At 39.6% G+C, this 25,647-nt stretch overlaps 1 protein-coding gene across 4 annotated transcripts in view; it reads right to left on the bottom strand.

Annotated features, from left to right (window-relative positions):
* Nucleotides 1–11,278: 11,278 nt before the first annotated feature.
* csf2rb (colony stimulating factor 2 receptor subunit beta) overlaps nt 11,279–25,647 on the bottom strand; it is a 134,465-nt gene continuing 120,096 nt past the window's right edge. For all 4 annotated transcript variants that reach the window (XM_062036965.1, XM_062036967.1, XM_062036968.1 and 1 more), the window contains 7 exons: nt 25,446–25,629; nt 25,269–25,365; nt 23,355–23,421; nt 23,191–23,264; nt 17,246–17,405; nt 16,795–17,123; nt 11,279–12,096 (listed from right to left, as the gene is read on the bottom strand). In XM_062036965.1, the coding sequence (XP_061892949.1) occupies nt 16,827–17,123; nt 17,246–17,405; nt 23,191–23,264; nt 23,355–23,421; nt 25,269–25,365; nt 25,446–25,629 (879 nt within the window). In that variant the 3' untranslated portion in view covers nt 11,279–12,096; nt 16,795–16,826. The remainder of the gene's footprint in view (nt 12,097–16,794; nt 17,124–17,245; nt 17,406–23,190; nt 23,265–23,354; nt 23,422–25,268; nt 25,366–25,445; nt 25,630–25,647) is intronic.

Genomic DNA, 25,647 nt, shown 5'->3' with positions numbered 1-25,647 from the left:
ATATAAAAAATCTTGTTATGAAAAATGAGAATTTCGGCAGTATTATAATAAAAGTCGTCATTTTACTCAACGCCAGTCAAAATTTTACAAGAAAAACTGAACATTTGTGCAATACTATGATGAAAGTTGGAATTTTACTCAATAACAGTTGCAATTTTACAAGAAAAAGCTTACATTTTGGGCAATTTTATGAAAAGAGTCGTAGTTTTACTCGACAAAAAGTCACAATTTTATAAGAACACATTTTGGCAATTTTATGAAAAGAGTTGTAATTTTATCCGACAAAAGTCACATTTTTACAAGAAAACTTAAAAATGTTGGTAATATTATAATAATAATCAGAATTTTACTTGGCAAAATTATGACAAAAGTCATAAGTTTGCTCCAAAAATTTCACTATTTGACAAGAACATCAGAAAAACTGGCAATATTGTGATAAAAGTTGGAATTTTATATGACAAATCTCGCCATTTTGCAAAAAAAAAAGTAATAATTCTACTTTAAAAAAGTTATATTTTACGAGAAAATATTGCATGTAAAATATTATGTAAATAAAAAAAAGCTGGTTATGAAAAATGAGAATTTCAGCAGTATTATAATAAAAGTCGTCATTTTACTCAACGCAAGTCAAAATTTTACAAGAAAAACTGAACATTTGTGCAATATTATGATGAAAGTTGGAATTTTACTCAATAACAGTTGCAATTTTACAAGAAAAAGCTTACATTTTGGGCAATTTTATGAAAAGAGTCGTAGTTTTACTCAACAAAAAGTCACAATTTTACAAGAACACATTTTGGCAATTTTATGAAAAGAGTTGTAATTTTATCCGACAAAAGTCACATTTTTACAAGAAAACTTAAAAATTTTGGTAATATAATAATAATAATCAGAATTTTACTTGGCAAAATTATGACAAAAGTCATAAGTTTGCTTCAAAAATTTCACTATTTTACAAGAACATCAGAAAAACTGGCAATATTGTGAAAAAAGTCGGAATTTTATACGACAAAAAGAAAAATAATAATTGTACATTAAAAAAGTAATATTTTACGAGAAAATATTGCATGTAAAATATTATGTAAATATAAAAAAAGCTTGTTATGAAAAACGAGAATTTCGGCAGTATTATAATAAAAGTCGTCATTTTACTCAACGCCAGTCAAAATTTTACAAGAAAAACTGAACATTTGTGCAATATTATGATGAAAGTTGGAATTTTACTCAATAACAGTTGCAATTTTACAAGAAAAAGCTTACATTTTGGGCAATTTTATGAAAAGAGTCGTAGTTTTACTCGACAAAAAGTCACAATTTTATAAGAACACTTATAAGAAAAATGTGGGCAATATAATAATAATCTGAATTTTACTTGGCAAAATTATGACAAAAGTCATAATTTGACTAAAAAAATGTCACTATTTTACAAGAACAACAAAACAAATAGGCAATTTTGCTATAAAGGTCAGAATTTTTTATGACAAATGTCGCCATTTTGCAAAAAAAAAAGGAACAACTCTACATTAAAAAAGTAATATTTTACGAGAAAATATTGCAATATTACAGAAACGGAAAGACTATGAGAACATTTTCCCAATTTTATAAGAAAGAAGTCGACACATTGTGAGAAAAACAATTATATTAAAAAAAAAAAAAAAAAAGTTTTGTTTGTAATTGGTTTTTAATCTTCATTATTTACTTCAAGTCATTACAGTATGTCATTAGGAGGAAATGTGTGCAGAGGTTATAAGCCACGCTATAATGAACACACACACACACACACACATACACACACACACACATACACACACACACACACACACACACACACACACACACACACACACACACACACACACACACACACACACACACACACACACACACACACACACACGCACACACCGAGCAGCCCGACACAAATCATGCAAATGATGCAGAAGTGGGCACATGCGACCCCCTGAGCCTCCTTCCCCCGTCGCCATACCGTCAAACTCACACACACGCACCACTTCTAAACCGCGGAGAGTCTCGAAATTCATCACGGAGGTGGAGAACCCAGGGCACCCCCGCTCAACGTCAAACAGGAGGTGGAGAATGGCGGAGTGTCCTACACACACGAGGATGTCCGACGACACGCGGGGGTTGGGGGCTACCAAAATGTGGGCTTGTCTCTCTAAGGAGCTGGGATGGTTCAAAGCTGACTAGCTGACCTTAAAGGATGATATGCATTGTTGGCTCGCAACAAAACTATTACCTAACCACTGCACATCCGCTGGAAAAATATAATGAAGCCTCATTACCATCCACACGGCTTAATGGCCGTCTTTACCATTCGCTACACCGGTGGTTTTTTCCACTAGTGTGCCGTGAGATACAGTCTGGTGTGCCGTTTAGTTCCACCTATTTGGGTTAAAGATATTTTTTGCACACCAGTAATTATAGTTTGCAAATGATTTGTTGTTGTTGAGTGTCGGTGCTGTCTAGAGCTCGGCAGAGTAACCGTGTAATACTCTTCCATATCAGTAGGTGGCAGCCGGTAGCTAATTGCTTTGTAGATGTCGGAAACAGCGGGAGGCAGGGCGCAGGTAAAAAGGTATCTAAAGCTTAAACCAAAAAATAAACAAAGGGCGAGTGCCCCTAAGAAAAGGCATTGAAGCTTAGGGAAGGCTATGCAGAACGAAACTACAACTGAACTGGCTGCAAAGTAAACAAAAACAGAATGCTGGACGACAGCAAAGACTTACTGCGTGTAGAGCAGCAGACGGCGTCCACAAAGTACATCCGTACGTGACATAACAACAACAAATAGGAGTGCAAGACAAGAACTAAAACACTACACACAGGAAAACAGCAACAAACTCCAAATAAGTCAGGGTGTGATGTGACAGGTGGTGACAGTACACCTACTTTGAGACAAGAGCTATAGTGATGCATGCTTGGTTATGCTTTAAAGTCATACCCAACAATTGCGAGAACGACTTTTTACTGTCAATATCGGCTGCTGAGTTTCATTGTTTTAATGTTTTCCGTGAAAAACTTTTGCCTTGGCTCAAAAAAGGTTGAAAAACACTGCGCTACACAATAATAACTAACGTATGCTCGGCTTAGTCCCACATTTCCTTCACGACTCTCTGCACAGCATTGAAGCTTAGGGAAGGCTATGCATAACGAAACTAAAACGGAACTGGCTGCAAAGTAGACAAAAACAGAATGCTGGACGACAGCAAAGACTTACAGCGTGTAGAGCAGCAGACGGCATCCAGAATGTACATCCGTACATGACATAACAACAACAAAATAAGAGCGCAAGACAACAACTAAAACACTACACACAGGAAAACAGCAAAAAACTCAAAATAAGTCAGGTGGTGACAGTACACCTACTTTGAGACAAGAACTAGTGATGCATGCTTGGTTATGGTTTGAATTCATATCCAACAATTGCGACAACGACTTTTTACTGTCAATATCGGCTGCTGAGTTTAATTTTTTAATGATGTCTGCTGGTGGTGTGCCTCCAGATTTTTTCAACGCAAAAATTGTCCTTGGCTCAAAAAAGGTTGAAAAAAACTGGTTTAGAAGACCATCATTTCGACCCGTTGATGCTACATGCAGACTATTAGAATAACGACATTAATAGTACAAAGAGCTACACTGAGCAATCACATCCGAAAACTGGCAGCTCCCTGATGTGCGGAGTAGGAAAGGAGTGGGGACGCAACAGGACACGCGTCCACGTCACACCTGGTGGTGCTTTTATTTTCCTGTTGTGCACCGCCGAGTAACGGTGAGCCAGCACACACTTTGCTGAAGCACCCTCCTCTTCCTGGGAACAATAGCTTAGCTGCTGCTGACTGGGAAACCTGGAATGTGGTTGTTTTTTGTTTTTTTGTGCGGGGTTTAAAAAAGGATGGAATGCTAAAAAAAAAAAAAAAAAAAAAAAAAAAAATCTAATAAAATGTTCCTCCCCTTTTATTATAATAGGCAAGTCCAACACGTCTTCTCGTGCGTGTGGTGTCAAACTGCTCCTCAGTCTTAGCAGACAGGAAGTCTTACCTCGCCATGGTCTGGAAACACAGGAAGTGCGTATCAACACGCCTGGAATTTGTACTGCTCTTTTCTTGTTAAAGGGCTCCTCTAATGCTGACAACATTGGCACTTATTTCCATTTTCTGGGGGGGGGGGGGGGGGGTAGGGGGGGGGGGTTGGGTGCCGGAGCCTATCTCAGCTGCATTGGGGCGGAAGGCGGGGTACACCCTGGACAAGTCGCCACCTCATCACAAGCCCAACACAGATAGACAGACAACATTCACACACTAGGGCCAATTTAGTGTTGCCAATCAACCTATCCCCAGGTGCATGTTTTTGGAGGTGGGAGGAGCCTATCCCCAGGTGCATGTTTTTGGAGGTGGGAGGGGCCTATACCCAGGTGCATGTCTTTGGAGGTGGGAGGGGCCTATCCCCAGGTGCATGTCTTTGGAGGGTGGGAGGAAGCCGGAGTACCCGAAGTGGAACCCACGCAGTCACAGAGGAGAACATGCAAACTCCACACAGAGAGATCCCGAGCCCGGGATTGAACTCAGGACTCCTCAGGACCTTCGTGTTGTGAGGCACATGCACTAACCCCATGTACCACTGTGCTGCCCTATTCCATAGTTATGGACCTAAATATTAAGTTAAAGTTAAAGTACCACTGATAGTCACACACACAATAGGTGTGGTGAAATGACCCTCTGCATTTGACTTGTTCCACCCCCTGGGAGGTGAGGGGAGCAGTGAGCAGCAGCGGTGGCCGCGCTCTGCAATTATTTTTGGTGATTTAACCCCCAATTCCAACCCTTGATGCTGAGTGCCAAGCAGTGCGGTAATGGGTCCCGTTTGTATAGTCTTTGGTATGACTCGGCCCCGGGGTTTGAACTCACGACCTACCAATCAGTAGGGATTGTTTTCTAATGCACATTTTGGAACGCCCCACTCTCAGCTCCAAAATGGAGGAGTCTGACGTTCAGAGTTGAACAAGGTTTTGCCAACCATCGATTGTTTTACGCTATTTGACTTTTCAGTCCGTGTTCTTCCTCTCCAGCTCTCCAAGCCCCTCAACCGGTGATTAGACAACTCGTACCACCTGGGAACTCTAATCACCTGCCGGCTGTGTCTCGCCGTCAGCACTGCCACGCCAGTCTGATGGTGCTCTGTCCTCAGCACCATGGACAGAGGCGGTGGCCTTTGCTCCTGCAGGCAGCGCTGGCCACCCCTCCCTCCACAGTGATTGTTTTATTTTTTGTTGGCTCTCATAAAGTCTGCAATGAGTAATAATCAGTGATGAAGAAAAGAAAAAAGCAAATGATCAAAATACGTAAATATTAAATGTTATTATAAATGTGCCTGTTACTACATTATATTTATACTTACATATTGTATATAAAACCTTAATGGGGGTATTTTTTTAAGGGCTTTATACGCAGAATAGAGCGGCTCCTGTAGGCTCCAATGTAAGCAGACTTTTGATGAAATGTATTTAATATTTAGAATCCACGAAATAAAAATCCATCCGTCACGTCTCTCATAATGATTGTGAACGATAGGCAACATTTCAAATAAGTGCAGTTCCCCTTTAAGTTCATACTGTGTGGGCAATTATTTACACAATAAAGGCAGTGTGTCGACTCATTTTCAGTGTATAGTAAAAGCTGAACACTGACTACTCCAAACAGGCCTGGCCCTAACCAATCTGGCGCCCTAGGCAAGATTTTAGGTGGCGCCCCCCCCCGCATCGGCAGTGAAAGTATATACTCACAAGAAACCGAATAGCTTTGTCTTTGACCTTTTTTTTTACTTCAAGAAAGCAAATTAACATATTATATGAGAATGTTATGTTATGATTATCTTTAACCGAATCACAGCAGTGCTCAAATTAAAAAAACAGCATTCCCTCTCATGTGATATTGCTTAATTAACATTAATGATGTGCACTTTAACAACTAGGCTTACAACTATACCTAATATATAAAGGGGTGGAAAAGTGACTATTACCTGCAGGGCAAACATTAGCTAACCAGAAGGCAATAACAATGTCAACAAAAAACACCTGCTTAAAACATCTAATACAAATGTCCCTGAGGAATGTAAGGTGGGAGTACTGTAATTACCTAACGTTACATTATTATTTCCCATAACAATTTAGCCCCCTCCACAATATTAACCCGACGTTAAAACAGAACTAGCTATTTATTGATTAGCAATTGCCGAATCATGTAACATTAGCTTAATGCTAAAAAGCCAGGTTACTATCACATTCTGTAACAGACAAATAATTTCATGTAGGCTAACGTTACCTACCTGCTACCTCGGTCTTTTTCTCGTTTCTCCTCCTCTTCTTTTCTCTTTTTTCTTCCCTGGGCACCTGACAGTTTTGGCCGTTTTGACATCTTGTGTTGATTTTTTGATGTGGTGACGTCCAAAAAGAGTCATGATACGGGAAGGGAGGGAGTGGGGGGCGTAATGTTGTAACAAATAATATTTCTATTAAATAGGCTTTACTTTGCATTTTAATTAACGTGGGATTATTTTTTGTATTTAGAAATAATAGTACCAACTGATGGACGGCGCCCTTAGCATTTGCCTATACGGCCTATGCCGCGGGCCGGCCCTGACTCCAAAGTACAGGCAAGTTCTTTTTTTATACAAACCCCGTTTCCATATGAGTTGGGAAATTGTGTTAGATGTAAATATAAACGGAATACAATGATTTGCAAATCCTTTTCAACCCATATTCAGTTGAATATGCTACAAAGACAACATATTTGATGTTCAAACTCATAAACTTTATTTTTTTTTTGCAAATAAAAAATCTAAAGTTAATGATTATTTTCCAAAAAAAAAAAGTTTATGAGTTTGAACATCAAATATGTTGTCTTTGTAGCATATTCAACTGAATATGGGTTGAAAAGGATTTACAAATCATTGTATTCCGTTTATATTTACATCTAACAACAATTTCCCAACTCATATGGAAACGGGGTTTGTAGTATTGTCAGAAAAAAGTCGCTGAAAGGTGAGACGCCGTGAGACACCTCCATGTTTTCACAGGGTTGTGACGGCTGCTGTTTGAGTATCATCACAAGGTGGAGAACATACTTCATGTATTCAGACACTTTGACAACAAGTCACAAAAACGCACACCTTTGTGCAAACATGCATATGTGACCGCATGGCAAACATGGCAGTTGGTAAACATACATATGTTTTTTTTTTTATTCCAATGAATGAACTTCAGTACTTCACTCTTAGGCTTTTTTTAGGTAAGCAATATATAAATATGCAATGTGGGCATATACACTATATTGGCCACCTGCCTCGACTCACATATGAACTTGAAGTGCCATCCCATTCCTAAACCATAGGGTTCAATATGACCTTTTGAAGCTATTACAGCTTCAACTCTTCTGGGAAGGCTGTCCACAAGGTTGCGGAGTGTGTTTATAGGAATTTTCCACCATTCTTCCAAAAGCGCATTGGTGAGGTCACACACTGATGTTGGTGCAGAAGGACTGGCTCTCAGTCTCCGTTCTACAAACCCCGTTTCCATATGAGTTGGGAAATTGTGTTAGGTGTAAATATAAACGGAATACAATGATTTGTAAATCCTTTTCAACCCATATTCAGTTGAATGCACTACAAAGACAACATATTTGATGTTCAAACTCATAAACATTTTTGAAGCTTCTCAGGTGGAATTATTTCCCATTCTTGCTTGATGTACAGCTTAAGTTGTTCAACAGTCCGGGGGTCTCCCTTGTGCTATTTTAGGCTTCATAATGCGCCACACATTTTCAATGGGAGACAGGTCTGGACTACAGGCAGGCCAGTCTAGTACCCGCACTCTTTTACTATGAAGCCACGTTGATGTAACACGTGGCTTGGCATTGTCTTGCTGAAATAAGCAGGGGCGTCAATGGTAACGTCGCTTGGATGGCAACATATGTTGCTCCAAAACCTGTATGTACCTTTCAGCATTAATGGTGCCTTCACAGATGTGTAAGTTACCCATGTCTTGGGCACTAATACACCCCCATACCATCACACATGCTGGCTTTTACACTTTGCGCCTAGAACATACCGGATGGTTCTTTTCCTCTTTGGTCCGGAGGACACGACGTCCACAGTTTCCAAAAACAATTTCAAATGTGGACTCGTCAGACCACAGAACACTTTTCCCCTTTGTATCAGGCCCAGCGAAGCTAACAGCGTTTCTGGGTGTTGTTGATAAACGGTTTTCGCCTTGCATAGGAGAAATTTAACTTGCACTTACAGATGTAGCGACCAACTGTAGTTACTGACAGTGGGTTTCTGAAGTGTTCCTGAGCCCATGTGGTGATATCCTTTACACACTGATGTGGCTTGTTGATGCAGTACAGCCTGAGGGATGGAAGGTCACGGGCTTAGCTGCTTACGTGCAGTGATTTCTCCAGATTCTCTGAACCCTTTGATGATATTACGGAGCGTAGATGGTGAAATCCCTAAATTCCTTGCAATAGCTGGTTGAGAAAGGTTTTTCTTAAACTGTTCAACAATTTGCTCAGGCATTTGTTGACAAAGTGGTGACCCTCGCCCCATCCTTGTTTGTGAATGACTGAGCATTTCATGGAATCTACTTTTATACCCAATCATGGCACCCACCTGTTCCCAATTTGCCTGTTCACCTGTGGGATGTTCCAAATAAGTGTTTGATGAGCATTCCTCAACTTTATCAGTATTTATTGCCACCTTTCCCAACTTCTTTGTCACGTGTTGCTGGCATCAAATTCTAAAGTTAATGATTATTTGCAATTTTTTTTTTTTTTTTATCAGTTTGAACATCAAATATGTTGTCTTTGTAGCATATTCAACTGAATATGGGTTGAAAATGATTTGCAAATCATTGTATTCCGTTTATATTTACATCTAACACAATTTCCCAACTCATATGGAAACGGGGTTTGTATATCTTGGTACATGAAACATGCTGACTGTTATCATACATGCTAAGTGTTAGCATTTTTATGTAAACATGCTACTGTTTTAGGCTAGCTCTGCGGCTCATGTTTTTCCATTACACCTAAAACTCACAGATTCAGACACTCAGGCACCATCTAATAGAGGACCAGGGCACAGATAGCAGCAGGCCCATCAAAATTTCCGCGGGAATTTTCTCGTTATATTTATTACTGCATCTAATGGAGGTTTAACCTTCCCTGTCTAGTGAAGCTTCTGTTCTGAACTTTAATCAAGGTTCCTTGAACGCACCACAATTATGTGCTTTGAAAGCCACTACTAGCGACCACGCAGTCTGATAGTTTATATATCAATGATGAAATCGTAACATTGCAACACATGCCAATACGGCCGGGTTAACTTATAAAGTGACATTTTAAATTTCCCGGGGAACTTCCGGTTCAAAACGCCTTTGGAGGATGACGTATGCGCGTGACGTCGCGAGGTCCACGGAAGTGTTTGGACCCTATTGGACACTCTGTTTTCTTCGACAAAATTCCACAGTATTCTGTACATCTGTGTTGGTGAATCTTTTGCAATTTGTTTAATGAACAATGGAGGCTGCAAAGAAGACAGTTGTAGGTGGGATCGGTGTATTAGCGGCTGGCTGCAGCAACACAACAAGGAGGACTTTGTTGGATAGCAGACGCTAGCGCCGGCGACCTCACCTTGACTTCCTACGTCTCCGGGCCGCCGACCGCATCGTCGATCGCTTGAACGCAGGTGAGCACGGGTGTTGATGAGCAGATGAGGGCTGGCTGGCGTAGGTGGAGCGCTAATGTTTTTATCATAGCTCTGACGAGGTCCCGTTGCTAGGCTAGCATCGTTAGCAACAGCATTGCCAGGCTTCGACAGGCGGCATAGCATTAACCGTGTATTTACATGTCCAGTGTTTGGTTCGGTGTCTCCTGATAGTAGTATTGTTGATCTTCCGTCTATCCTTCCGGTCAGGGATTTATTTATTTTGTTTCTATCTGCATTTGAGACAGATGCTATCACGTTAGCTCATGCTAAAGAGCTTCGTCGATGTATTGTCGTGGAGATAAAAGTCACAGTGAATGTCCATTTCGCGTGCTCGACTCTCATTTTCAAGAGGATATAGTATCCGAGGTGGTTTAAAATCCAAATCCGTGATCCACAATAGAAAAAGGAGAGAGTGTGGAATCCAATGAGCCAGCTTGTACCTAAGTTACGGTCAGAGCGAAAAAAGATATCTCTTGAACTGCATTCCAGTCCGTCACTCTAACGTTCCTCATCCACGAATCTTTCATCCTCGCTCAAATTAATGGGGTAATCGTCACTTTCTCGCTCCTAATATCTCTCGCTCCATTGTAAACAACGGGGAATTGTGAGCAGCACTACAGCTTGTGACGTCACGCTACTTCCAGTAGGGGCAAGGTTTTTTTTATCAGCGAGCAAAAGTTGCGAACTTTATCGTCGATTTTCTGTACTAAATCCTTTCAGCAAAAATATGGCAATATCGCGAAATGATCAAGTATGACACATAGAATGGATCTGCTATCCCCGTTTAAATTTAAAAAAATCATTTCAGTAGGCCTTTAAACATAAACATAACTTTATCCGATGCTGCCACAAATTGATTTATTTGAATTTGACCTTTTTTCTTTCCACCTATTCTGGTTCCCAAATATCGGTGCTGTGTGTAAGACTTAAATGTGAGCTTTGATGGCGTTACACTGCTGTGTTCTCCATGCTGGCTTAATTAATCATGTGAAGGTTATATTTCCCATTTTGATTCTATAACAATCTCATAAATCTTTTATAATGTTGTATTTTTTTAATGATTTACTGATTTAAATTAAAGAAAACAATATTTACAAAAGCCCACACTGCAAAAACTGAAATCTAAGTAAGAGGAAATATCTCAAATAAGGGTGATATTTGCTTATTTTCTGTCTGATAAGATCATTTTTCTCACTAAGCAGATTTTATGTTAGAGTGTTTTACTTGTTTTAAGTGTTTTGGTCCTAAATGATCTCAGTAAGATATTACAGCTTGTTGCTGAGATTTGATGAGCTATATTGAGTAAAACATGCTTGAAACTAGAATATCAACTGTTGCAAAGCTGTGTCATCAACACTCACAAGTATAAAACTACTTTTTCGAAATAATAATTTCTTATTTCAAGCATGAAAAAAAAAACAGGATTTTGACACAATTGTGTCTCATAATTAAAACTGATGACAGCCAAATGGACTTTGCTGTTTTATTTATCAATGAAACAATAGAAACTACGTACTCATATAGTAGTACAGTTGGCACAGTACAGTAAACTGTAAATATTTAAACATTTAACATGTGACATTTCTAACATTTTTTAACAGAAATAGTTCATGCACATACAGATAAATTCTTGTAATTTACAATTAAAAAAATTTTGGCCGGGGGCCGGGCTGTATATACGCGCACTAATTGACTGAAAGAGCACGCACTTGGCGCTATGATGTCATGTTATCCATGGAAAAATGCATTTTTCGACCATATGATTTGCCTGAGCGGCTAGGAGACCCCGAGAGTAACAAGCGCTTGCCTTGTTGCCTTTCCATTAAGAACAATAAATTAGTTTTTAGTGTAAGTTTGCTGGTTTCAAGAAATGTAATGCCGAGTGCATATCATTATGTCAAGATAATGGCACTAGCATTTACTTCATTTAAGAATATTTTTCAACATATTGAGCAAAAAGGTCTCTTTTTTTTTTCTACCAAGAAAAGTGCACTTGTTATTAGTGAGAATATACTTATTTTAAGGTATTTTTGGGTCCATTGAGGTTAGCTAATTTTACTTGTTTTGGAAAGTCTTGACAAGTCAAATTTTCTTGTTCTACTGGCAGATAATTTTGCTTAGTTCAAATAAAATACCCCCTAATTTTTGTATTTTTTTGTCTTGTTTTTGAACACTGACTTTTTGCAGTGCAGGCCATGTTAATGTGGTCCATATGCCGATTCTGATTCACTGGATCAGGCTTTAGGTCTCAGTCAACTACTGCCCTCTACTGGCCAGACGTCGCATAACACTTAATTGGTGATTAAATGATATTTTAGTTTAGTTTTAGTTTAGTTTTAGTTTATTAAGGATCCCCATTAGTCTACACCGCAGTGGAGACTATTCTTCCTGGGGTCCAGGCAAAAAACATCACACAATCACAAAACAAAAGATTAAAATGCAGTACAACATGATCAAATAATAAAATGTTGTAATACAAAAATAGCAACAACAAAGAACCAAAAAAATAATAATAACTTCGAGTTTACATAATATTGTTCATACCAAAGATAAAAAGAGCAATATAAAAATAGATATATATATATTTTTGCAAAAAAATAAACATAAAACAAAGAACCAATGGCCTAAAATATATACATTAGTGTACCAAAGACAAACAGTAAGTGACGAAAAAAGTTCCATCCACCATTTTCTACTGCTTGTCCCATAATCAATAAAATAGTCAATAAAAACAGTCATGACATTAGGTACAATCTAGAATAATCTCTTTCCGCAATACTTCTCCTCTTAGTCTATTCTTAAAACCCACTCTGCTGGTGATTGATACCAGATATTGTGGAAGTCGATTCCAGTAAGTGATTGCCCTATACATTACAGTCTTTTTCAAAACATCACTTTTGGGTTTAAGACGGGTGAAAGCACCTCTTAGGGCTAACCTGGTACCATAGTTGTGACTTTCACTAGCAAGCAACAGCTGAGAATACAGATATGAAGGTTTATGGTATGTATAGATTGTTTTTAAAAATAGAATCAAACTACACGCTACTCTTTCACCAACTCTCATCCATGACAATTCATTATGCATGATCTCAACGCTGGTTCTAAATGAGCAATGGAGAGCGAGTCTGGCAGCTCTGTTTTGGGTAAGCTGGATTTTATTGAGTTCTTGTTTAGATGCATTAGACCAGATTGCTGGGCAGTAGTCAATATGTGACAATACAAGGGATTGTATAACTTGTTTCGTAGTTGTGTTAGTTAAAAAATAGGCACTTCTTCTTATGATTGAGATGCTTCTGCTCATTTTTGTTACTATGTTATTAATGTGAGTGGCCCAAGATAGTCTTTCATCTATTGTAACTCCCAGCAACCTGGCTTCTTTAACTTGTTCAATATGAACTCCGTTCAAAGAAACATTCAATATGCGTTCTTTTCTATGAGCATGTTTTGAGCAAATAACAAGACATTTTGTTTTGGAAATATTAAGTTTCATCTTATTTTCTGTAACCCATTTAGAAATCTGCATAACCTTGTCTTGTAGTATACTGCTCAGGTCTGTGCAATTATCAGCATAAGCATATATTGTTGTGTCATCTGCGTAAATTGCACAGCAACCATTCTTTAAAATACATGACATATCATTTACAAATATTGAGTATAATAAAGGTCCCAGGCAACTTCCCTGGGGAATACCACAATATAATGTTTTAATATTTGAAAGGGTTCCATTGAACATGACACATTGCTGTCTGTTGACTAGGTAGCTTTTCATCCAGTTAATCGCTGAGAGTTTAAAACCATAAGCAGACAGTTTTATAAGTAGTAGTTTGTGGTCAATAATATCAAAAGCAGCACTAAAATCTAATAGCACTGTGCCAACTAATAATTTACTGTCAATTTGTTTTAGCCAGTCATCTGTTAATTGTGTGAGAGCTGTGCATGTTGAATGGCCAGTTTTATATGCATGTTGAAAGTCTGAATTAATGTCATTTATAGAGAAATAATTTTGAATTTGCTTAAATATAATTGTTTCCATTAATTTTCCTAATACTGGTAAAATGCTAATTGGCCTACTATTCGATCCAGTGAATGCTTCTTTCCTATTTTTTGGTAGAGGAGTTACTCTAGCAACCTTCCATATTTGAGGATAGATTCCTTCTTTAAAACTTAAGTTAAAAATATAACATATCGGACTGGCTATTATTCCAGCTGACAATTTTAAAAGTCTACTATCTAGATTATCATGACCACAAGGTTTGTTAGATTTCAACTCAGACAATAGATTTTCAATTTCCAATACATTAGTGACTGAGAATTCAAATTTACATTTTTTGTCCTGCATGATATCATTTTTAATAAGTGACTCAGATAGAATACAATTTACAGGCAGCATGCCATTTCTTATAGTATCAACTTTACTTATGAAATAATTGTTGAAGTAATCAGCAATTTCTTTGGGCTTGGTGATAAAGCCTTCACCTGATTCAATAAATGCTGGTGTTTTTCCCATTTTATCTCTACCCATGATTTGATTGAGAGTACTCCAAAGTTGTTTTCCATCATGTTTAATTTCTTCAATTCTAGATTGGTAGTACACCCTTTTTTTCTGTTTATTTAATTTGGTGACTTTGTTTCTTAAAGAGCGATATGCTAGCCAGTCCTCTGAGCTACCTGAATCTACCGCAACTCTTTTCCGTATATCTCTATCTTTCATCAAGTTTCTCAGGTCAGAGTCAAGCCAAGGGGCTTTGACAGATCTGACGGTGAGCTTCTTGATGGGTGCATGCTTATCACAGACAGAAGAAAATGACTTCATGAATTCATGCAGAGCTGCTTCAGTATGCTTTGACTCAAATACACTGTCCCACTGTATGCTATGTACGTCTTCAATAAAGGCATTATCACAGAAATGTTTGTAGAGTCTCTTATACATAATTGTAGGTCCAACTTTGGGGACTTTCACTTTTCTTGCTATAGCAATCATGTTATGATCACTAAATCCAATTGGCACAGAAACAACCTTTGAGCATTTATCTACTGAATTAGTAAAAAGATGATCTATGCAAGTTGAAGACAATACACCTGAATTGTTCATATTTATTCTGGTTGGTAGATTTATCATTTGAGTTAGGTTACATACAGTGGCAGTGTCATTAAGCTTTCTTTTCATAGGGCAGTTTTTTGAGAGCCAGTCAATATTTAAGTCTCCTAAGAAATACATTTCTCTGTCTGTGTCAGAAACATTCTGAAGCATTGCACACATTTTTTCAAGATATGCTGCATCAGAGGAAGGTGGTCTATAGCAGCAGCAGATTAGTAATGGCTTTAGATGTGGCAAGTGAACCTGGATCCAGATTGCTTCTACATCTGTCAAGTCCAGATCTCCTCTTTGCTTTATTGGAATGTGGTCTTGTACATAAAAGGCTACTCCTCCCCCGTGTTTGTTTCTATCAAGTCTAATTATGTTGTAACCTTGTATAAATATTTCAGTATTGTCAATTGAATCATCCAAATGAGTTTCAGAAATTGCTACTATATGTAGATCATTTTCAAACATTATTTTACTCAACTCAATTACCTTGTTTTTCAGACTACAGATGTTCAAGTGGGCAATTCTTAGTCCTTTTTTGGGAAGTTTGATAGACATTTAAAGTTAATAAGGATTTACAGAATAGATGTCAACTCTAAAAACACAAAAAACATATAGATCAGCAAACCACACACTATGCAAATTTATCCAAATCATTTAAGTTCCTGACCATTAGCACTTGTGCCTGCTCAGGTGCACCATTTAGCTTTATGTAGACTTTGCAGTTGGACGACCATGTTGCTTGTATTTTTCCCTCTTTGCGTAGGTACCGAGCTCTTTTAGCAATATCAGCATTGCTCTTGGTTAAATGTTCATTGAGATAAACATTTGATCCCTTGAGCATCCTACTTTGTTGCAAAAGATTGATTTTGAATTTTCTATTTGCAAACCTCATAATGATGGTTGCCGGTTTGCTTTTATCTTTCTGAGGGAAACGGTGACAAGCTTCTATATTCTCCTTATTTATGCTAATTCCCTTTTCTTGGAGAAACTTCACCACCTGCCGCTCCACTGAGTCCAATTCTTGGTCCCTGGGCACTGATCCCTGGACCTCGGACCTCACTGCAGCAGCAAATGACGCAGGTCGCGTTGGCAGACCAGTAACAATGACATCGTTCATTCTAGTATATTGTTCTAAATCAGATAATTTACTTTTCAGTTGCACAATCATATTGTCTTTCTCTTCATTTTGCTTCTTCAGTTCCTTAATATCTTTCATCATGCCCATCAAAGTGTCTTGCTTACTTGTCATTGCTTCCATTTGGTGTGCCATAAACTCCACTGATTTCCGTAGCTCCTCATTGGATCTCTTTAGTTCTTCCATGTCTCTTTTGGTGGCCATTGTTAATGATAGCTGCTAGGCCTCTGTTGAAGCCTGGAGCCGGCCTGATGATGGCTGCTGGGCGATGGCTGAAGCCTGGAGCCGGCTTGATGATAGCTGCTGGGCCTCTGCTGAAGCCTGGAGCCGGCTTGATGATAGCTGCTGGGCCTCTGCTGAAGACTGGAGCCGGCTTGATGATAGCTGCTGGGCCTCTACTGAAGACTGGAGCTGGCCTGATCTGGTGGAACAGGCTGGAGCTGCTGGAGGCGTAGAAGCTGCTGGTATCCTGGGCCTGGTGGTGTTAGCAGATCTAGATGCTGCTCTCTAGTGCAAATGCATACAACAGCTGGCCTGTCCTGATGGTGGTAGCTGCTGCTGCTGCTACTGAGGCCCTGGCCTGGTTGTGCTGGTAGCTGCTGCTGAGCTACCAGCACAGATTAATAAGAGTCTCAAACAGTAAAAACCATCCAACTCTTTTCTTTGCATATCCACTTAAATTAGCACTGGGTGGACAATTGGTACTTTGAATAAAAGTTGTATATGTCTAAAATACAAAATTATAGACAAAACTGGTTGAGATCAGCTCAGACCAAAACCAGACCATTTTGGGTTTAGATTAGGTAGCATGCACCCAAAGACTCACTTTGAGGGCAAAAAACAATACCCCGAGGCCCTGATGGTGGGCCAGGAGGGTCCCGGACTGTATGCCGGAGGAGGATCACTGCAGGTGGGTGGATTATCAGCGTTATCGACGCACTGATGGCGCTGCTCACACCTCTGTGTGTTTGTGTTGGCACCAGAGTGCGACACCAGATCCTGGCAACGGTCACCATCTCTATACTGGGTGAAGAACACCGCGGACGGCGAGTCAGGACCGTGTGGCGGCGTTTCGTCTTTCTCCTCCGTCACTTCACACCTGCAGTTGGAGTCTGCGGACTGACAAGTAGACATGAAGTCATTTTTAAAGTCATCTCAGTAAATGCCATACAAATGTTGAGTTAAATGTTTTTTTTAATGCAGCTGCATATCTGACAAATAGTCGTGAGTGACTCGCTGACCTGACAGAGGATATATGGGCCGCTGAAGTGCACCGGAAGGTCAGAGCTATTAACCCCCCCAGCAGGGAGGGGAAGGCTATTACACTTGCGGTCCTGTCGGTCCTGCTCCAAATCTTTATTTCCAGCATCCTCAGATGGCCTAACCAAGGAGCTTGAGGAGCTGCCGGGAGAGGAAGACATTTGTACTCTTAGTGATCTCGCTAGTGAAGTCGTGCAATATTCCGTGTGGTTGACTACACGGCGGTCAAAATGGTCATACGTGGCCAAAGGTGGCATTCAAGTACTGCAATCTTTGCTTCAAACTAAGATCAACATTTCAACAAACGTCCAGACCTGCACAAGGAGTTTAAAGGCCTACTGAAATGACATTTTTTTTATTTAAACGGGGATAGCAGATCCATTCTATGTGTCATACTTGATCATTTCGCGATATTGCCATATTTTTGCTGAAAGGATTTAGTAGAGAACATCGACGATAAAGTTTGCAACTTTTGGTCTCCGATAAAAAAAAAGCCTTGCCTATACCGGAAGTAGCGTGACGTCACCGGAGGGAGGGCTGCTCACATTTCCCCATTGTTTACACCAGCAGCGAGAGAGATTCGGACCGAGAAAGCGACGATTACCCCATTAATTTGAGCGAGGATGAAAGATTTGTGGATGAGGAACGTGAGAGTGCACGATTAGAGTGCAGTGCAGGACGTATCTTTTTTCGCTCTGACCGTAACTTAGGTACAAGCTGGCTCATTGGATTCCACACTTTCTCCTTTTTCTATCGTGGGTCACGGATTTGTATTTTAAACCACCTCGGATACTATATCCTCTTGAAAATGAGAGTCGAGAACGCGAGATGGACATTCACAGTGACTTTTATCTCCACGACAATACATCGGTGAAGCACTTTAGCTACGGAGCTAACGTGATAGCATCGTGCTTAAATGCAGATAGAAACAAAAGAAATAAGCCCCTGACTGGAAGGATGGACAGAAGATCAACAATACTACCAAACCCTGGACCTGTAACTACACGGTTAATGCTGTACCGCCTGGCGAAGCCTAGCAATGCTGTTGCTAACGACGCCATTGAAGCTAACTTAGCTACGGGATATGATAAAAACACTAGCTCTCCACCTACGCCAGCCAGCCCTCATCTGCTCATCAACACCCGTGCTCACCTGCGTTCCAGCGATCGACGGCGCGACGAAGGACTTCACCCGATCATCGATGCGGTCGGCGGCTAGCGTCGGATAGCGCTTCTGCTATCCAAGTCAAAGTCCTCCTGGTTGTGTTGCTGCAGTCGGCCGCTAATACACCGATCCCACCTACAGCTTTCTTCTTTGCAGTCTCCATTGTTCATTAAACAAATTGCAAAAGATTCACCAACACAGATGTCCAGAATACTGTGGAATTTTGCGATAAAAACAGAGCTTTTTGTATTGGATTCAATGGTGTACGCGCATACGTCATCATACATAGACGTTATCAGCCGGAAGTTTCCCGGGAAATTTAAAATTGCACTTTATAAGTTAACCCGGCCGTATTGGCATGTGTTGCAATGCTATCATTGATATATAAACTATCAGACTGCGTGGTCGATTGTAGTAGTGGCTTTCAGTAGGCCTTTAAGCTTGTAGTTGCCAGGCCTAGTTAATGTCTGGCGACATTAACTCTGTTTACTTCTGTACCCTTGCGACTTCTGATACTCGTGCCTGTTCATAGTTATGCTTCATGCCATGCCACATAAGTTTTGTTTGTTCATGTCACAGTTAGCGAGTTTTGTTTCATGTTCATAGTTTCTGCCTTTGTGGGAGTTTATTATTTTCATAGCCAAGTTTGTACTTCTGCCATGTGCGCGCTTTTTGTTCCTTTTTTATAGTAATATTAAATGATAAATTAATGATAAATGGGTTATACTTGTATAGCGCTTTTCTACCTTCAAGGTACTCAAAGCGCTTTGACAGTATTTCCACATTCACATTCACACACTGATGGCGGGAGCTGCCATGCAAGGCGCTAACCAGCAGCCATCAGGAGCAAGGGTGAAGTGTCTTGCCCAAGGACACAACGGACATGACTAGGATGGTAGAAGGTGGGGATTGAACCCCAGCAACCTTCCGATTGCTGGCACGGCCACTCTACCAACTTCGCCACGCCGTCCCTATTATGTTAAATATTAATATATATTATATATTAATATATTATATATATATATTAATATTAAATCATGTCTTTACCTTCACGCCATGTCCACTCCAACTTTACTTGCATCTCGGGAAAACAAACATCCCATAGTCCACGTTATGACACTAGCCAAGAATATACAACAATTCTTCTCGAAAAAAGAGAAATATAATCTTAGAGAAAAATGCAATTTAAAACATTTGTACGCACATACAACACTTAAGACCTTCAGTATATCAGTATGTGGAATTAAATGATGGAATGGATTAAGCAAAGCAATCAAACAATGTACTAATATGATCCACTTCAAGAAACTCTTCAAACTTAAAGAATAAAATAATAATAATAAAGTAATCATACTCATCTAATCATATGAAATATAACTTACTTCACCAAGTATTATTTATGTATTCATTTATTTGTATTGTGATTACTTATGCAGTATATTGGGAATAAATTGAGAACAGGAAGTGAACACAAGTTTTAGCAACTGTTATGTAAAAGAAAAGGGGTAGGATTAAATGAGCTCTGCTTCTTCCTACTCCTTTTCGAACATGTTGAAAAGAGAAACTGGAAACTGTGATGTGTCATGTTGTATGCTCGCATGTTCCAAATAAACTCAAACTCAAACACACAGCTGGTTCGCTTTTTGCCAATTATTAGCGCGGTCAAAACCGCCCACGTAGCGTAAACTAATGCAAGAGTAATTACTGAATTTTGTAACGAATTCCTACAATTTTGTTTTTAGTATTTACCAATAATTGCATTTTTCTAAATCAGGGGTTGGCAACCAAAAATGTTGAAAGAGCCATAATGGACCAAAAATACAAAAAACGAACCTGTCTGGAGCCGCAAAAAATTAAAAGCCTTCTATAAGTGATATGATGAAGTCAACACATGATGTAAGTGTCTATATTAGCTATATTAGCCTACTATCAAAATGACTGGCTGACACAAATCTTCGTTGAAAGAAATGTTGAAATGTAATATTTATTCTACCCATTTTTACAACATTGGAAAACATTAGTAAAACGGAGGGTGAGATAACTCCTGGAGATGACTGGCTCAGAATGGTCAAAGTTATAGATGTGTGTGTCCAAGTTAAAGGAAACGGCAGGCTGGCTTCTTCTAATTGATTTATAACAATCTATGCAAGCTGTGTAATGTTTGCTGTGGTCTATAACGCCACACAAACAACTATCAGACATGTTACACGAGGAAGACATTTTTATTCTTAGTGATCTCGCTGGTGAAGTGGTGCAATATTCCGTGCGGTTGACTACACGGCGGTCAAAATGGTCGTATATGGCCAAAGGTGGCATTCAAGCAGTTAGCTAGTGTCACATACCAGGTTATATTACTCTAAGGTGTATGGCTGCGGAATTTGAGTAAAAAGTGTAAAAATAACTTTGAAAAATAGCACTTTAATGTTAGCATGCTAACATTAGCACGCTAACAGTTAACAAGTGTCACATACCAAGTTATATGACTGTAGGGTAAACGACAGCAAAATTAGCTCAAAAAGCTGGCACGTTATGTTAGCATGCTACCATGCTAACGTGAACAAGCATACAGAGAGCATGTTTTAAATACCAAGTTATATGACTGTAAGGTGTATGGCTGCGTAATTAGACAAAAAAGCATTAAAAAAAAGAAAAAAGTTAGCACTTTACTGTTAGCGTGCTAGCATGCTAAAGTTAGCACACTAACAGTTAACAGCTGTCACATACCAAGTTATATGACCCTAGAGTAAACGATAGTAAAATTAACTAAAAAAGCTAGCACTTTAATGGTAGCATGCTATAACGTAAATGCTACAATCTTTGCTTCAAACTAAGATAAACATTTAAACAAACGTGCAGACCTGCACAAGGAGTTTAAAGAGCTACAGGTAATGTCGTTAAAGGCTCTCCTGTACAGATAGGTAGATGCACACACAGCTGGTTCGCTTGTTGCCAATTATTAGCGCGGTCAAAACCGCCCACGTAGCGTAAACTAATGCAAGAGCAATTACTGAATTTTGTAACGAATTCCTACAATTTTTGTTTTATCTCTAGCAATGTGTGTTTTATATGCTACAGGTCTTATCTGTGTACCTTTAGCCATAGTATTGTTTGTAGTATTTGCCAATAATTGCATTTGTCTAAATCAGGGGTCGGCAACCAAAAATGTTGAAAGAGCCATAATAGACAAAAAATACAAAAAACGAATCTGTCTGGAGCCGCAAAAAATTAAAAGCCTTCTATAAGTGATATGATGAAGTCAACACATGATGTAAGTGTCTATATTAGCTATATTAGCCTACTATCAAAATGACTGGCTGACACAAATCTTCGTTGAAAGAAATGTTGAAATGTAATATTTAGTTTTACAACATTGGAAAACATTAGTAAAACAGAGGGTGAGATAACTCCTGGAAATGACTGGCTTAGAAACCAAGAGCTACTTCTTGGGTACTGATTAATGCGAAGGGCTACCAGTTTGATACACACTTAAATAAATTGCCAGAAATAGCCAATTTGCTCAATGTACCTTTAACTCTATGTTATTATTAATAATTAATGATATTTACACTTAATTGAACGGTTTAAAAGAGGAGAAAACACGAAAAAAATGACAATTAAATTTTGAAACATAGTTTATCTTCAATTTCGACTCTTTAAAATTCAAAATTCAACCGGAAAAAAGAAGAGAAAAACTAGCTAATTCGAATCTTTTTGAAAAAATTAAAAACATAATTTATGGAACATCATTAGTAATTTTTCCTGATTAAGATTAATTTTAGAATTTTGATGACATGTTTTAAATAGGTTAAAATCCAATCTGCACTTTGTTAGAATATATAACAAATTGGACCAAGCTATATTTCTAACAAAGACAAATCATTATTTCTTCTAGATTTTCCGGAACAAAAATTTTAAAAGAAATTCAAAACACTTTGAAATAAGATTTACATTTGATTCTACAGATTTTCTAGATTTGCCAGAATAATTTTTCTGAATTTTAATCATAATAAGTTTAAAGAAATATTTCACAAATATTCTTCGTCGAAAAAACAGAAGCTAAAATGAAGAATTAAATTAAAATGTATTTATTATTCTTTACAATAAAAAAAATAAAATACTTGAACATTGATTCAAATTATCAGGAAAGAAGAGGAAGGAATTTAAAAGGTAAAAATGTATATGTGTTTAAAAATCCTAAAATTATTTTTAAGGTTGTATTTTTTCTCTAAAATTGTCTTTCTGAAAGTTATAAGAAGCAAAGTAAAATAATTAATGCATTTATTTAAACAAGTGAAGATTTTCAAATTCTATTTGAGTTTTGTCTCTCTTAGAATTAAAAATGTCGAGCAAAGCGAGACCAGCTTGCTAGTAAATAAATACAATTTAAAAAAAAGGAGGCAGCTCACTGGTAAGTGCTGCTATTTGAGCTATTTTTAGAACAGGCCAGCGTACTCATCTGGTCCTTACGGGCTACCTGGTGCCCGCGGGCACCGCGTTGGTGACCCCTGTTTAAGGTATAGATGGGTGTGTCCAAGTTAAAGGAAACGGCAGGCTGTCTTCTTCGAATGGATTTATAACAATCTATGCAAGCTGTGTAATGTTTGCTGTGGTCTATAACGCCACACAAACAACTATCAGACATGTTACACGAGGAAGACATTTTTATTCTTAGTGATCTCGCTAGTGACGTCGTGCAATATTCCGTGTGGTTGACTACACATCGGTCAAATGGTCATATATCGTTTTTTTAACATTCACTAACCTTGTCGACACGTTGTCCATGTGCTGCATTTTCCACATGTAAGTGTTGTCTATCAGGGCTTGATCGGTGGCACACTGGGTAACACAGAAGTATATTTCTGACATGACAAAATAACTCTCGATCCGCTACTGCTGTTCCGGTTTGTGATCGTTGAATTTCCTCACCTGGATTTCCAACAGAGCTTTGCTTTTGCCAGGAGAAGGAATTGAGCTCACCCAGACGGTCATTTTGCTTCCAGAAGATTGCAATCAAAACAATCAGTCAACATATCATACAGTATCTCACAAAGGTGAATGCCTTCATCACATTTTAGCAACCGCTTTTAGTACTATACTATAGCAATGGAACTTGGATAGAGTTTAGAGTAGTCAGTGTGCAACTTCCATCCATCCATCCATCTTCTTCCGCTTATCCGAGGTTGGGTCGCGGGGGCAGCAGCCTAAGCAGGGAAGCCCAGACTTTCCTCTCCCCAGCCACTTCGTCCAGTTCTTCCCGGGGGATCCCGAGGCATTCCCAGGCCAGCCTGGAGACATACTCTTCCCAACGTGTCCTGGGTCTTCCCCGTGGCCTCCTCCCGGTTGGACGTGCCCTAAACACCTCCCTAGGGAGGCGTTCGGGTGGCATCCTGACCAGATGCCCGAACCACCTCATCTGGCTCCTCTCCATGTGGAGGAGCAGCGGCTTTACTTTGAGCTCCCCCCGGATGACAGAGCTTCTCACCCTATCTCTAAGGGAGAGACCCGCCACCCGGCGGAGGAAACTCATTTCAGCCGCTTGTACCCGTGATCTTGTCCTTTCGGTCATAACCCAAAGCTCATGACCATAGGTGAGGATGGGAACGTAGATCGACCGGTAAATTGAGAGCTTTGCCTTACGGCTCAGCTCCTTCTTCACCACAACGGATCGATACAGCGTCCGCATTACTGAAGACGCCGCACCGATCCGCCTGTCGATCTCACGATCCACTCTTCCCTCACTCGTGAACAAGACTCCGAGGTACTTGAACTCCTCCACTTCCGGCAGGGTCTCCTCCCCAACCCGGAGATGGCATTCCACCCTTTTCCGGGCGAGAACCATGGATTCGGACTTGGAGGTGCTTATTCCCATCCCAGTCGCTTCACACTCGGCTGCGAACCGATCCAGTGAGAGCTGAAGATCCTGGCCAGATGAAGCCATCAGGACCACATCATCTGCAAAAAGCAGAGACCTAATCCTGCAGCCACCAAACCGGATCCCCTCAACGCCTTGACTGCGCCTAGAAATTCTGTCCATAAAAGTTATGAACAGAATGGGTGACAAAGGGCAGCCTTGGTGGAGTCCAACACTCACTGGAAACGGCTCCGACTTACTGCCGGCAATGCGGACCAAGCTCTGACACTGATAGTACAGGGAGCGGACCACCACAATCAGACAGTCCGATACCCCATACTCTCTGAGCACTCCCCACAGGACTTCCCGAGGGACACAGTCGAATGCCTTCTCCAAGTCCACAGCCGTTAGGGAAATTATTCAGAATTACCTCTTACATACACTACTGAAATGCTCTCACATAACCAACTGAAATGTTTTTCTCTCACACACACTACTGAAAAACTCTTATACACACCACTGAAATTTATGAGTTACCCCACTGAATGCGAAACGGTCGCGAAACTAACTTGTAACTTGAAAAAACTTGTAGCCAGTTCAGTTTTAGTTTCGTTTTCCATAGCCATCCCTAAGCTTCAATGCCTTTTTTAGGGGCACTCGCCTTTTGTTTATTTTTGGTTTACGCATTAGATACGACGTTTACAAAGCAATTAGCTACCTGCTGCCACCTGCTGATATGGAAGAGTATTACACGGTTACTCTGCCGAGCTCTATACAGCACCGACACTCAACAACGGCACTTTATTTGCAGATTATAATTACTGGTTTGCATAAAATATTTTTAACCCAAATCGGTGAATTACATAATCTCCCACGGCACACCAGACTGTATCGGCTCAGTGGTCGAAAAACACGGTTCTAGAGGTACTACTGTATTGTAGTAAAACGGTTGCTGATATGTGACTTTTGTAAGAGTTAAATAAAAGTACCTGTGACATTGTGGAATAGCGTGGTAGAATACCCAGAAGACGATGACCACAAACAGACTGATGAAGGAATAGACCATGATGCTCAAGGGCCAGGTGGCTAACGGTAGAGTGAATAACGATATTGTCATCAACTGTAAAATACATCAATCAAGAAAGCCACAGTTCACTTTACAGTACCTGGATGCGAGGTCCAATCAAGTGGTTTGGTCCAATCTGAGGGGTTTCCTTCGTAATGTGATCCCTCTCCAGGGACGACTAAAGACCTGACTTTGACTTGGTGGCGCTGGGATGGGCTCAGAGACACACCTGGGATGGTCACTGATGTGGAACCCTCCGAGATGTTCAGCAGGACAGAAGAATTCTGCAAAGAAGAATACAT

This window comes from Entelurus aequoreus, linkage group LG25, assembly GCF_033978785.1.
Source record: "Entelurus aequoreus isolate RoL-2023_Sb linkage group LG25, RoL_Eaeq_v1.1, whole genome shotgun sequence".
Classification (NCBI taxonomy): Eukaryota; Metazoa; Chordata; class Actinopteri; order Syngnathiformes; family Syngnathidae; genus Entelurus; species Entelurus aequoreus.
This window is presented reverse-complemented; position numbering and strand designations above follow the sequence as displayed.